The sequence below is a fragment of the Hydra viridissima genome, unplaced genomic scaffold, assembly GCF_058129835.1.
Source record: "Hydra viridissima isolate aposymbiotic clone 2 unplaced genomic scaffold, HvirCarnegie_v1 scaffold_13, whole genome shotgun sequence".
Taxonomy (NCBI): Eukaryota; Metazoa; Cnidaria; class Hydrozoa; order Anthoathecata; family Hydridae; genus Hydra; species Hydra viridissima.
The window spans coordinates 3,514,725-3,530,798 of NW_028324312.1; the positions used below are offsets into that span (position 1 = coordinate 3,514,725).

General features: G+C 29.6%; 1 protein-coding gene across 1 annotated transcript; it reads left to right on the forward strand.

Annotated features, from left to right (window-relative positions):
* Nucleotides 1–4,930: 4,930 nt before the first annotated feature.
* LOC145195064 (ribosome biogenesis protein wdr12-like) lies at nt 4,931–6,648 on the forward strand. Its single transcript, XM_080072829.2, has one exon. It carries the CDS (start codon nt 5,237–5,239, stop codon nt 6,503–6,505), a length of 1,269 nt encoding a protein of 422 aa, XP_079928955.2. The 5' UTR covers nt 4,931–5,236; the 3' UTR covers nt 6,506–6,648.
* Nucleotides 6,649–16,074: the final 9,426 nt, after the last annotated feature.

A 16,074-nucleotide genomic window follows, 5' to 3' on the forward strand; every position in this document is an offset into this window, starting at 1 on the left:
GATATCCGTGTTTTATATGAAGATATCCGTGTTTTATTTTTCTTTTGCGCTCTAAGACTTTTTTTAGAAGTTATCTTCAAAGTAAGTTAATTACTACCTCATGGTGGTCATTTGATGTGCTTTATTATCTAAAAAAATAAAAAAAACAGATCACATATCTAAGGATGGGACAGGAGCTTTAGGAAGTGCTGTTTTCTATTTTGTTAAAATCACAAATTGTTGATTTTTATCAGTTAAAAACTCAACGTTTCTTTTTTTACTTAAAAAGTATAAAAGCCTAGTAAGGTAAAGTAAGATTAAAAAAAGAGTTGAAAGAAAAAATGTTGAGATTTTGAAGAAACCCATTGTTTTAATGGCTGAAATGGTATTGGTGCAGAAGTTAGGAGAATAATGTACCCGGATGTTATCTCCAAAAACGCTTTCCTTAAGAATAAAAAACACTTTTTGTGATAAAAGAATTTCTTTGTCACGTTTGCATGACTATTGGTTGTTTATCAAAATCATAGAGTGAAGATTGATTTAAATAATGCAAAACATTTACACGGTTCATTAAAGTTCCGTTTAAAAATTTACAAAAAAATTTTCAATGATTCCTGAAACTTAAATTAGAAGTTGCCATTTGAAAAAACCACGTTTTTGTTTGAAGCTGAAAAGTTTTAACTGAATACTTTTTTCCTTCAATCTTTGTGGAAAAAATTTGAAATCCTGTGGTAGTTGTGCACTGTAAACACATCTCGGATTTTATTTCATTCATCAAATTAGTTAAAAATATCAAAATTCTTATTCTAATGGGTTATTTTTTTGCATACAGTTAAAATATAAGAAATTTTTTCAAATGATTTATTTTTATTCTTTCAACTTTTTTTTTTGGTCTCATTTTCCCAGGCTTATATACTTTTTAAGTAAATGTAAATAAAACGTTAATTTTTAACTGATAAAAACTAACAGTTTGTGATTTTTACCAGTATAAAATATAGCACACCTTGAAACTCCTGTCCCATCCTTAGGTATGTAATCTGTTTTTTTTATCTTTTAGATAATAAATCACACCAAATGACCACCATGAGGTAGTCATTGCGTGTCCAGTAACTGCATCATATGGCTGAGATGAGGTGACAATTGTCAGCTATCGTATAGAACTGTATATTTCTTATTGCATTTACCGCTACTTTTCAAAAATATTTTTATAGAAATCTGTTTTTTTTTCTTTAGAATGTAGTAACAATACCATAGCAATCATTCGAAAAAATTTTTGGACTATTATGCCATGAAAAAAAAAAACAACTCATGTTCAAAGATATAGCTATCAAGTTGGACTGGCCAGGTCAATTATTGAAGCTATTTTTAATCGGTATAAGAAGTATGGCAGCATTTGCAGGAAGCCTGGTAGTGGAAAAACGATTAAAAAAATTCGAACCTCTCGTCTTATATGGACTGTCAGTAATCCAATTCGTTGAAATCCAGTCAGGATCGTGAGGAAGATGAGCATTCAGCTGGTGTCGGAGCAAATGGTCATATATGTCATAAAACAGGACCTGCATACTAAGTCAACTACAAATACAAGTTATATTTTGTTATCGAGGCTGTCAAAGAGAAGAGCCTCAAAAGAGGATCCCGTATGGGGTTCTACTCCGACGAAAAGCTCTTCGACTAGGCTAGACTCTAACAGTCGAATATAGTCGCTAAATAAGCCCCCTGAAAGTGAATGAGGTACCAAAAAATGTTTAACAAAGTTTAATTTTTGGCATCTGGGAAAAGAGCTGTTAACGGCAAGGCCTGAAGCAAGCCTTACAGCAACATGGAGATCCTGAAGGTTTCCATCACTAGAGGATGGAGCATAATGTTGCCGGAGTACGTCAGGAAGACGTGCGCCAAATTCAGACCGAAAATTGAAGAAGTGATTGCAAACAATGATTCACATATTGAGTAGTTCCTTTATAATATGTTTTGAGTCTTTTACATAAAACACATTTGTTGCCCCAACTTCTTCGTCATTTGTTTTCCAAATTCTTCTTGATCTAGGATGTAGTTCGGAAAACTCAAACTACAAAATTTACAGCCGCATACAGTATTCAGTGATGACATTGAAAATGAATTTTCCATTTTTACGATACACTGAACCGGGACTTACCCGTTATTACGAACCTAACGATGTATGTTAAGATTTAAGTTCAAATTTACAAACTTAAAAACTGCTCAGGGGAACCGTGAAATAAAATGAGCTTTGAAAGGAAGGACTTTTAACTCATATCAATATTCAATTTTACAAATCATGAATATTGTTTTGCCTGATTTTTGTTCGTTTACATTTTTAAAAAAAGTTGAGACCGCTCGGTCACTAAACGTAAAAAGCTAGACAGGTTTCAGCATTAGTTGATTCAAAGTATTGCTTGCAACCGCCTTTTCATTCAAGCCTCATACGCCTTTTTACTTATAGGGGAGACCAGGGCTAGTTGGCTACAGGGGTGAGTTGACACATTTTGTTTAACTTTGGAATTTTCCACTAGAAATTTCCGAATTTCACATGGAATTGACATGTTGACATGTTGACTAAATTACCAAAATAATTGATTAGAGCGTGAAATGTTTGAACAATTAAACACCACGATCAAAATTGAAATTCGAAATGGCTGTTTGCAGTATGAGAAATTATTTACTTGCAAATTATGTAATGGCAAGTCAAATGGCTTGTAATAGATATACAGCTCTTATATCATCATATATGCGTAAACTCTTGTCATAAAAGAGAACCCATGGTATTAATAAAATAGTGAAATTAAGACAATTTTTTGACAGCTTAGAAATCTAAGTAAAAAGCCTCGAAAATTTGGGTATCAGTAGTGATATCAAGAGGTTTGAATTATTTTGTCTCCCATTTTAAACGTTAGGAGAAAATGAGTTATTGATTTATAAAAATTCAAACTTTAAAAAAGTTATAAAAATATTTTCGGAGTTTTTCGATTTTAATCACTTATCCTTATTTTACTTGCTACTTCAAAAGACCATTTGCTACTTCAGAAAGACCCTTTGGTAAAGTAAAGCATCGAGCAAATAGAACACAATTAATACATTAAATATGATCAATACCAAACTGTTTAATGGTCCATTTAGTATAGTTGATTGTAATAACCCAACTTCAGTTGATTATACTGATTCAACTTGTATTGCATGGAACAGCCTTAAATTTGTATTATATTATTATGAATAAAAAGTTAAATTATGCACAGCAATTGTGGTAATATTGATAATGATAATATCCTTGTGAAAAATAAGCTTTAACAAATCATAAAAAACCATGATGCTGAACTTGCCTTGTTTACCTCAGATACATTTTAAGCTTTGCAGAGAGTTTTTATATTGTTTTATGGGCCTGTCTTTCCACAGGACCTGTGGAAAGAATTATTACAATTTATATGAAAAGGAAAATATTTAACTATTCCGGAAGTCAAGTTATAACAAGCACAAACATACTGAATTGCTTTATCTGCACTTATGCACGCTTCATGCAGCCAGCTGACACACTGTCTGCAACGGTACACAAGCCATTACTTGATATATTTTTTCCCCAAACATTTAAGTAATCGTCGACTTATTTGTGACTTCTTTTGACTAATAATCTGATATCAATAGTGTTAGCCTCACTATCAGATGTGAAGTGAAAGAAGTTTCGAATTCTTAGATTTTTTTCTTGGTTTCTTAATTGTTTTATTTTATAATCTTTTTGTTTTTCTAATAGGTTATGCTTTTTAACTTTAGCTGAAGTTGCTGATTTCGGAGAAACCTTTTGGCTGGAGCATCAGTCAGAATGGAAGAAGATCAGTCAAAAGATGATAGCTTTTTGTGTGCATCTTTGCATTAGTTTTTTTTAGCATCTGACGCAAATTCATTTTAGCTAAATCGGAGGGAAGGATGAAGATTTTATTTTATCCTAAAGTATGACATAAATGACAAATGTGACATCTGATATAAATTCTAAAATGAACTTATGTCAGATACTTAAAAAAAAACTAACGATGTTAAATAGCTATTTACGATGCTATTTCTAGAAATTTCTGCTAAAAGATTGAAAGATTGAGTCAAAGATTGAGTTTTTCCAGGAGTTTATACTAAGCAGCTTTCAATTTCACGGTTATTATGAAAACGGTTATTACATCTGAAAGGTCCATAAAACTGTTACACCCAGTGGTTGCAGTTTGTATGATGTATGGGGAGGAACCATTAAAACATTAATGCTCTGATGCTATCCTCTGATGCTATCCTCTGATGCTAAGTTAATAAAGAGGTGTTTCATGATTAAATTGTATTTCATAGCCCATCAGGGTTATGGGTTAAGGGTTTAACTTAAATGGTGTAGCAATTAACATAAAATTACTGAAACATTCCTTACCTTATATACCTCTGCAGCTTTTCTTTTGGATAAAATTATTGTCAGAACTTTATCAACTGCTTGGATCACAGCATTGGTATCCCAACCTCCTTTTATTGCTTGGATCATCACACTGCAATCTTAAGAATATTTTGTTGTAGCTGCTTTCTGAGGTCTCATAATAATTCTGAAATAAATAAAAAAGAATAAGAATCATGTAATAAACTTTTTTCATGTTACTTGTTATAAAGTGCATATATAAAAAGCTAAACTGTTCAAAAGCATTCGAAATCGAAGATTGAATAATCTCATCTGTTCTTTTGAAGAGATTTTCAAAATCTGTACAATGTGTCTCCATTATTGACCTGGCTTATACAAAATAAGATAAAAACGTTACTATTTTTTCTTCAAGTTACCCCTTTACGCAGCATATATTAAATAATTGGGAAAAATAAATGACCGAAAATAATAATTTGGACATGTTTAGCATTCATAATTTTAAGAAAGCAATTGAAGGCGGAAGAAACCAAAGATTTCACAATTTTTCGCATTTGCGCGCTTTTTAGCATGTAACATTTAAGACAACTATTGTCTTTAAACATAAATTTCTTTTTGCTCTTAAGTAGAAAAAGTGGGGATAACTGTGATCTTCTAACGTGGTCTTCAATTGAAATTCACATAAAAAGAAATTGGACATTTTGAAAGGTACTGTATATAATATATATAAATGCACTTCCTTGTATACATTTATTATTTCTTTTTTTAATAAATACGTCTGATGTAGAGAAAATTTGGATTTGTGACGGTAGTTCACTAACAAGTATCCTTCCGCAATGATATTTCGTGTTAGCGTTAAACTATAACTAAAAGATGGCGGAAAAAAATGATGATGGACACGTGCAAGCGAAGCTTTTTACAAAGTTACAGAAGTATCCACTTGAAGATACACTTCTGTCAATACCAAGTATATCAGGATCTTCAGAATTAAATGCATTAGTTAAAGGACTTCTTTTAATTGATGATCTTGAAGATTTGGAGTTTGATTTTTTAATAAACGGAGAATATTTTGAAGCTGAGAATCTTGGGTGTTATATTAGCGAAAAAAGTATTTCAACAGAATCAGTCCTTGAGATAGAGTACATATTGAAACAGAAAGAACCGAAATTAGAAAATTCACTACTTCATAATGACTGGGTAAGTTCTATTGATATGGACAATGACCTTATATTGACAGGAACTTATGACAGTCTTGTTAATATTTGGAGTAAGAAAAGTGGAAAGCTTTTATGTAATGCAGAAATTCACACAATGGCAGTAAAGAAGGTAATTTGGAATAAATACAATAATGAAATGTCGTTTTTATCTGCTTCACAAGATCAATCCGTATTAATATGGATGTACAAACAGTTAGAGAATAAATGCATTAGTGTTCACACATGTAGAGGTCATGCTGGAAGTGTTGATTGCCTAGCTCTTCACCCTTCAATGCAAAAGTTTGCTAGTGGATCGTGGGATAAAATGATTAAAATATGGGATTCAAGAATAGACTTGCAAGCTACAAATGAAGATGTAGATGAGAATATGAAAAAATCTAAAAAGAACACATCTAATAATGTGCCTACAATAAGAACACCTCTTATAACCTTATCTGGTCACAAAGAACCAGTATCATCTCTACTTTGGATTGATGATAAGTTAGTAAGTGCAGCTTGGGATCACTGCATTCGTTTTTGGGATTGTGAGACTGCTACTAATACATTCACACTAACAGGAAATAAAGTTTATCTAAGTATTTCTTATTCTCCTTATAGTCATTTACTTGCTTCAGGAAGTACAGATAAATATGTAAGATTATGGGATCCTCGGTCGTCTGATGGAACAGTTGTTAAATCAATGTTATCTTCACATAATGGCTGGGTTTCTTCAGTCGAATGGTCTCCATCTAATGAACATCATCTTATTAGCGGATCTTATGATAATTCTGTAAAGTTTTGGGATATTCGTAGTACAAAAAAAGCATTAGCAAATATAGAATCACATCTTGATAAGGTTATGTGTGTTCGATGGGTTCAAGATAATTTAGTGTTAAGCGGAGGTGCTGACTCCCAATTACATATTACAAATCTTGATTTGAGCTAATAAAATAACTATTAGTTTGCAATTTCTGAATTGAGATTTGAAAAGGTTTTTCAGTGGTGTCAATTTTGATTTGATATTTTTAGTTAGTCTGTATTAAATGTTAAATTAAGATACTAAAAATACAATTTTTACATATGAACCAACTTAGAGCTAGTTTTTATTTTTAATTTTTTTGTTGCTTTTATCTAAAATTGATTTAGATGCTTGGTAGTAATGTTGCAAAATCTTTTTCGCTTTTTTGCATGTGGAAATGCTATAATTATCATGGTCTTCAAAACAGAAGAGCATTGTCCTCTCCTCACTCTCCTTTATACCCTTTTTTTTTTTTTTTTTTTTTTTTTTATTTTTTTTATTTTTTATTTTTATAAATCTATTTAAAAGTTGTAAAAATTTCCAAGTATAATGATCGACGAAAGATTTTTTGTATAACAATATGAAATCTTGAGATTAAGTTAGAACTTTGTCTCCTTATATCCATGGTACTCGTACTTTTAGGGTTTTCTCGTATCGGTATTCTACGTATACCGACAGGAATACTTGTTTTTATTCTTGTATCTTTTTATATAATTGGAGGGGAAATTTGGAATTGTCAGATCAGGGAAACGTGACGCAACCAAACTCAGTATTTCCGGAAATATTTCTTTCTCCGAAATCTTGCCTTCACATTTACATGGTCTTGGACCAAGCGAGTAAATGCCTAATTCTGCTATCTTCACATTCCAGATGTGTTCTCAACAGTAGGGAACACAAGGGTTTTTTAATATTTGGAATATCTTTCGTATTCAAATATGACCGTATTCCCATTACTATCTACCAAAAAGTAAGGACCAGGTACCCATCTGATATTATTGCGCACCTAACCGTGATCTTAAGAGGGAGCAGCTCTCGTAAATGAATAGCTGAGATTTTCAGTTCCCTAAAATCTGGGGTTTTCTTTCTTCACAAAATCATTAAAGGGAAGATGGGCTTCGTCTTTTACCAGTTTTTAAACAAAAGTACCAACTTCTTTTGAATAAAGACATAAAATAGCCCTGGTTGACGATGTATCGTCTTTACCTTCTGTACTAATTAAACCTTATATGTAAACATTTGAAGACCTCTTTGTATACGCCTCAAAGTAGTACAAGAGAATCCAAGCTCTTGAGGACGCTGTTGAGTGGGTTCTTTTACTCATCAATGCTCTCTCGTATCCTTTTAATATTTTCCTTTGAACGAGATAAGCTTGGTCTAACAGTAAGTAATAAATTTTAAGTTGCATGTGTGGCATTTTTACGATTGCATTTCTTTTTTTTTTTTTTTTTTTTTTTTTTTTCTTATGACGTCCAGCCAATTAAACCTCGGATTTCTATTTTTTATTCGCCTTTGTTTTTCCGTTTGTATGTCGTGGCTGACCAAAAATCTTTAAACACAAAGTTCTTTTTTCCTCAAAAGTAGAAGAAGTGGACATCTTCCTTTAAGTCCCAGATAGGGGAGGCCCCGTGCAATCAAAGGCATCTACAAAATAACTGAAAAAAATTTTTAAAAGATTTGAGCATAAGAGGTGGTGGAACAATTTTAAAAGTGGGAAGGGAATGGGCCTAAAATTTGTAGCTAATGCGAAAGAAAAATATTCCTTCGTTTATCTTCATAAGGTTTATCTATGTTAGGACGTAAGATATTAAACATGGAGATAAATGTATATTTTAAAAATAACACTGGAGATAAATCTGTTTTAACCGCACTGATATTCTTAACAACTTGTAACATTGTCCTTAGTTCATATTCAAAGTATTTTAGCATGGAAACTATGCTGATACACTTTTTTGCGAGAACATATATTTTACGTACTTGTTATGCTAAATAGAAGAAAAGTAAGTATCAAAGTTGCTCTGCGTTCTTAAATTGAAGATTTTTCTATACATCTTGTTCAATAAAGATTAACATAGCTTCCGAGAGGTAAGCTTAGAGTAAGAAAGCAAGCGATGTATTTATTGAATGAACTTTCTGTATTATAGTAACATTTATTAACCACTAAGACTTTTAACAATCCTTACTTAAAGCTACAAAACATTTAATTTGCGTTTACCATTTTTATAATCATACACAAGATTCTTCGCCTTTTTTTTTGTTTTAAAAACTAGTGAATCGCGTCTACTGGTTCATAAAAACATTTTGGTTTGTTCCTTGATTTTAAAGTTTGAGCGCTAGCGCAATACTCCTTGATCTAAATCGACGGTGAATACGCAGTCCTCCTTGCTCTGGCGTATCTTAAATTAAAGTTTGAAAAGCATTTCAATTTTTAATTTTTCTTTCGTGGATCTTTCTCGTCGCTTACAGGTGACGTGAAAGTAGTTAAAGTCTCCACGTAGAGCAAGGTAGAACTTTAGCGGCTTCAGTTTGTTCCAATTGTAAATCAAGATTTATTTGTATGTGTTTACAAAAAACTTGCTTTTTTATAGAAAAGGTTTTTCATTTTTATCAAAATGTAAAAAATGTGTCATATCAGAATCACATGAGTTAATGTATGTGTAGTATGTCTAAATATAAAAGTATGTGTAATGCCTGACCGGAGTCACTCATACCAATTAGATAACTACATTTACATATTTAGAAACAAACAAGTTCCTTTTTAATCAATAAAACTTTTCTAAAATTTCATTTGATTAAAAAACATTATTTCCTCCACAAAACTTCGGGTTAAAATATTTTGCATGTCGAAGATTTTAAAAAATTTTGCGTGTAGACGATTTTAAATTTTTTTTAATTTAAATTTTATTAGTTTAAGTTCATTTTGATAAAATTTAAAAGGTTACTTAAAAGTGAAGTTACATCACGGAATAAGCTGAAAATGAAAAAAATGTCGGAAGATTTAAAACCTTAAGCTGTTTCTAGGGTTTTTACGTCACCTTTGAAGAAAGAGTTCAGGGGGTCAATGTTATAAAACTCCGCCTCCGCAAAACTAGGAATTTTGTGAAAACATAAAAATGATCATACTTAGAAAATATCTTTGAGATTAAAAAAGCTAAAAAATATCTTCGTGATTACAAAAGAAAACTACAAATTCTTAATTACACTCTGATTTTAAAACGACTAAATTGTTAAATTACTTTAGCATCGACTTTTTTTTCGTGAAGTTCGAGAAAGCTTTTTTTCAATTATATAAGTATAACTATTTATTATATATTACTCACCTCCTCACCCCCCTTTCCCCAAAGGGGTTTTAATATATTTGATATATATATATATATATATATATATATATATATATATATATATATATATATATATATATATATAACTGAGGTTCTATGAAAAGAGGCAGTTGTATTGAAAAAATTGCTTTTGGATGAAAAAAAAGAAGAAAAAAAAATTGTCTTTTTTTTTTTGTCACGTTTTTTTACGGTTTATAACATCTGATGATCGCTATTGTGTGAACTTTAAGTAATGTTTTATAAACCAAACTAATTATTTTGTTTGTATAATAATAATACATATATATATATAAACTTTTATGAGACAAAAAATGACCAGAGTTTAAATCAAACTCAGAATAAATTTTCATTTGATAAACAAGTGGATAAAAATTCATTTGAAGAACAAGTGGATAGATTAAAGAAAAAGATAAAACACACACATTTTCAAAAAAAATTCTCTTAATCTCGAAGTGAGACATCGACTCTTAAATATCCAAGTTTTTAGAGTTAATCAACGGTTTGAAATGAAATGTAAAGTATGATACTGGTGAAGAAACAAAATTACGTCATTTACAAAAACATTGTAAACTTTAAAAGTGAAAAAAAAAAAGAAGCAATTTATTTCTTGATATCAGCCAATAACTATTTAAAAACGCCCTTCTTCCGAACTCTGCTTTTTATTTTTTATTTAATAACTTTTCAAAATATCCTTTATGGGTTTTATTCATTCAATGGATTAAAAAGCTTGTATAGTGAATCAAAAAGCTTTTATTGTGTTCAAACTTTTTTTGTAATCCAAAAAAACTGTTGCTTTGACATGCTGATGGAGCAATCTTTGGCTTCTTCGATGTACTTCCAGCGTGTTCAATCGTTTCGACTTTTGTTTTTGTCCTGTTTTATATAAGTGAGCCCATATTTTATTGATAGTTGCGAAGCGACGCTCGAAATCCATTCTATTTTGCTTAAAGCAATCCAAACAGCCTCAAGAAATTAACATTCACACACTTTTTAAATTAATGGGTAGAAAAGGCAGCACCCATCTTGCACAAAGCTTTTTTATCATTAAAACTTTATGTAAAATGTAATACGATCATTTAAGATGCCTAGGGTTATTTTATGTACTTTCAATCGCCAATCATATAACACTATATTGCGGAATTTTTGAATGATTTTCAAATGTCTTCAAGACTTGTACGTTCACGTTTAAGTTCTGCAACTCAAATGCAAGTTCTGTTGCAAGTAAAGTATAAGTGTGAAGAGCCCTTGCACATTTCTAATAACCGCTAATGAATTTATTTTGTATTTACACCTTTCAAAAATAAAAATTAAATCACTCGTGATATTTGATTTTTTTTCCAGATTAAAAAAATATACTGACACCTCTATACAACCTGATTTTTAAACGAAGAGTGAGTTAACACATCTGAATGAAAGTTCACACGTATTCCATGTGTTCCTATGTGTATATATTCCTACCAACATGACCAAAAGTTTAAAAGAACCCAAATTTTGATATTTTGTATAAAAACTGATCAAAACACGTTGTTTTATCAAAAAACATTGTTTTAAAGTTCAATACTAGCGAAGACATTCAATAGAGACAACTCTCTATTGAATGTCTTCGCCATTTTTGTGCTCAGCCAGATAAAATACAATAAAAAATGATCAAATCTTCAAAAAAATTTCTTGTTATATTCTAATTAAAATTTACAGGTTTTTGGTTTCAAATGACATTGAAAAACTGAAGTAAAAGATCATCCATCGCCTTTTTAACTGTAAAAGTACCGAATTTTTTTTCATTAGAACTTTTCTCATCAGAATTGAAGTGAGTTTTTAATATATAATTTTATTTGTGTCTGTTTAAAAAAAAAATATTGTTTAGCAAATGATTTACAGGGTTCAGAACCTTCCCGCCCCCTCCCCCTCCCCCTCCCCCCAACTTCTTGGTTTAGGTGCTACAAAAGGTTTACAAAATGATTGGTTTCTTTGTAAATAAATGACATATTTAACAAAACATTTATCCTTTTAGTTGGAAAGAGACTGGAACTAGTGAAAAGTTGACATCTAATTACTAATTCTTTTTTATTTTGAGTTTACAAATAAGATGTATGTAGTTTAATTAGAAAACCATCAATAAACTATGGACTTTTTGTATTGCGCACATGTAGTTCTGTGCATATGAAGTATTCAAACTCGGATCTACTTTTTTATTTTGTTTAAAAAAGTCGAACTTATTTTTTATTTTCTAAAAAAAAAGAAAAAGTGAAAACAAAAGTAATTTACTCTTAAATTCAAACTTAAACCATTGATTCAGTCTCAATGGCACAGCACGCATGCGCAATGGCATAGAAGAAAAAAAAAGCAGATGAATTCCTCTGATCGAAGAACGCGAAGATGTACATTAACAGACATTTACAACTAAGAGGCACCGTTCTTGTTTTCTCTTTGAGTCAGAATTATAAACTGTAATTTCAAGGAAAATCTTTTAAAACCAAAAGTTAGGCATTCTTATAAGTTATATACCAACTTTTGTTAGCAAATTAAAAGGTTAAAATAATTTGAATCAAGTTTAGTATTATTTTTAAAAAAGTTTTTTTTTTTTTTTTTTTTTTTAAATCCCTATTTTTTACTTTTTTAAATGATAGCACAAGGTTGAAATTTTTTTAAAGGCAATTTTTATAATAAGAACATTTATGATTTGTTTAACATTTGGCAGCAGGAATGAAAATATTGAATAAAGTATTTGAAAAAGCAACTCAGTATCTTCAACAAATTTCTTCAAGTTTTTTTTGCTGAGTTCTTTAATTGAGTTATCTTCATTTTAATCGTTTGATATGAAATTACACAAAAATCTTTATTATTATTGTTATTACTATTATTGTTATAATTATTCTGTTATCATTATTGTTATCATTATTGCTATTAATCTTACTGTTATTGCTATTATTATTGCTATTATTATTGCTATTATTATTGCTATTATTATTGCTATTATTATTGCTATTATTATTGCTATTATTATTGCTATTATTATTGCTATTATTATTGCTATTATTATTGCTATTATTATTGCTATTATTATTGCTATTATTATTGCTATTATTATTGCTATTATTATTGCTATTATTATTGCTATTATTATTTTTATTATTATTGTTATTATCATTGTTATCTTTGTCAATAGATTTATTGTTGTTGCTGTTTTAGTTTACTGGTTCCCTATGTTTTGAAATCAACAATTAAAATTTTATGAAATTATTGATGATTTTTTTTTGGATAAATTTTTTGTGAAAATCTTTGAAAGGGAATAAATTGTGAGCAGGTATTTAAATTGCAAACATTTGAATCCATAATTGCATTCGAGTATGCATCTTGACAAGTGTTTTTTAAATTTGCATCTTGACAAGTGTTTACATATTTTTGTTAATTACACGCCTGAGGGGTTTATGTTAGAAAAGTTTGTACACGTCTGAGGAGGTCATGGCATATTTTTTAAAAACCACGCAAAAAAAACTTCATAATCCCATCAGTGAAAGAAAAGCATCCACATTAAAAAAAAAAGCTGTTTTTGTTTTTGTTTAGCAATTGAAGCTTGTACTTGTTTAATCTTATACTTTCCTTTACGAGTTTTTTTATTGTTGAGATCAGTCCATTTTTTAGTGGTCTGCTCCCAAAATTATAGTTTCCTTAACAACTAAAAAGCGAAACTTTTTTTCAAATTTCAGTCAATTTTAGAAAACTTTCTGAAAGCTAATTTTAAAAATAAAAAAAAAAACTTTCAAAATATTCTTTTTATATTTTTAACTTAATTTTAAATCTTTATGCAAAATAAAAAAAGAATGTATAAGCAAAATGCAAAGAATAAAATGTAGAAGTTGTATTTTAGTCTAGCTAAATAATTTTATGAAAACTCAGGCTAAAGAACAATCATTTATAATGAAGGGTAATTTAAGCGATGATCTCTTATTACGTTAATATTGTTGTTATTCATACTAAATGGAACTAAGGAAATATGAGAAGTTAACCCAATTTCCTTCTAATAATATAAAGAATCGTAAAGAAGGAATTCATCAACGAGTTTCCTAGTGTGTCACACATTAAACTCTCACTGTGTTTTAAAAACCTTTCCATAAATTTTTATTCCACTTTACAGCAGATTTAAAAGAAAAAATGATTAAGTATAACTAAGACAAAAATTTTTTTATAAATAACGTTGAAAAAGAGAAAGCTTTGGTGACAAAAATTTTTTTATAAATAACGTTGAAAAAGAGAAAGCTTTGGTGAAAAAGAATTTCTCTGTTATTTAACCATTTTCTTCTGATTTAAGCGCTTTACTTAAAGGCACAAGAAAAAATTAATTTTACCACCAGCTGATTATTACATACAAAAAAAATAATAGTAATAACTACAAACCAGTTTGCATTTGATTTTCGATTTCAAGTTTTAAGGGCCATTTCTGCTTCCAAATAAATAAAATGATTAAATTGTTGCTGTTGCAACAATTTAATCATTTTATCATTATTATGATCACCTAACTCCATTATAGTTGTTACAATCATCATCCACACCTTCGTCATTCTCATCATCCTGATCCTCCTCCTTATTTTCCTTCTCCTTCTCATCATCGTCCTCATCATCATTATCAAGTATTATCATCATCCTTTTCGTCGTAACCGTTTTCATCATAATAATCATTGCCATCATCTTCATGATGATCAGATTATTGTTATTCATCATAATTGTTAAAAATGCTGCAAGAAAATAAAAAAAAAGTAAATAAGAAAATTTTATTCTTTTGATGATATTTGTTGCTATGGTGACAATGTTTCTATCGCTAAATAAAAAAGCAGAGATAAGAAGTAAGCTTTGTGTTTTAATTGTTTTTTGGAGCAGATGTTTTGTGTAAAACTCGTGCAACCTCCTAGTAATATGAAAATAACATTACTTTGATTGATGTCATTCCATAAATATTTTTTTTATATATATGTAATAACTAAACATTTAAACTAATTTTAAGATGTATCGATAAAATCAACGAATTTCCCCGATAATCTTTTTTCGGCAAACGATTAATCTCTTCCTACTCAGATGTACACATTGATAAGATTTGAGTAGATAATTGTATTAATAATCAATTCCATAACAAAGCCTACTCATAGTGTGCGTCAACCTGCTGCAAATGGTTATCCTCGATTAATGTTGGGAAAATCTCACGAAGGCAAAAAAAAAAAAAAAAAAAAGGTATTTCGTAATTTGTTATAGAAGATCTTTTATCTAATTAATTAATTTTTTCCATTTTCTTTTTTGGATTAACTATAATTTAAATATTATGAAGATATTGCTGCAGATGCAGAAAATCCGAGATGGAAATGGTACTTCTTATTACAAATTTGAAAAATTTTCACTTTAAAGATTAAAAGGGTTATAACTGTCGACATTTTAATGTTTCTGATGTCAACGATGCCCCTCCAGTTTTCAATTTTCGGTTATGTTAAAGAGAATAATTGTTTCAAAAATTTTTTCTACATCATACATGAATCCTAAATATTTACATGTGTACACATTCAGCATTCTCCGTGTTCAGATTTCAAAATGGAAATTCCTTTAGCATCATCTAAAAATCGTTCGTCTGATTTTTTATTTATAAGTACTTTTTTTTTTATACTCAGCAACTATTACAAACCCAGTACAACACAATTCAGCAAACTAGTATGTTGCTTTTTTCTCTCAACCTACCATTCTGTCTTTTATCTCAACAAGGTTATAACAATGACAATTTTAGTGTCACTAGCTACAAAGCTTATCTATGGTGACGTCAGATATACAATTTGCAATAGAGCTCCAGGCGTTTTTATCATAAAACTTCGGTAGGAAACAAATTTAATTAATAAGATCCACATAAATTACCTTCTATCCTGAAAACGAACGTTTTTATATTACGTCATTGCAGATTATTTAAACGTTGCGACTTACTACGGTAATTAAAGTTGCAGCTGCTGCTTCTAGGATTACGTTACGATGTTTACGCCATTAAACTGCATATAGGTTTTATATATATATATATATATATATCTGTCTCCGTAGATGTAAAATTTCGCTCTTCATAATTTTAAATACCATTTTAGAATTTTTTTGTGTAAAGTTTGTTACATGTTTTTAAAGTTATTTTTTATCTTTATTGAAAATTAAAATTTTTTTTTTTTTGGTTTTCTTGATTGTTATTATAAAGAACTTTTTTGGAATAACTTAAGTAATAAATAAATAAATAAAACAATTAAAAAAAACAAAAACAAAAAAATGGCGTAATCACCTAAGTTGATACTGATCATTAAATTGTGCATAACTTAACCTATTATACTCTTTGTTCACCCAAATACCCCCACCCCTCCCACCCAA

What these genes read in the sequence shown, in the direction of transcription:
- LOC145195064 (XM_080072829.2), top strand. Translation starts at nt 5,237, where the DNA reads ATGGCGGAAAAAAATGATGATGGACACGTGCAAGCGAAGCTTTTTACA.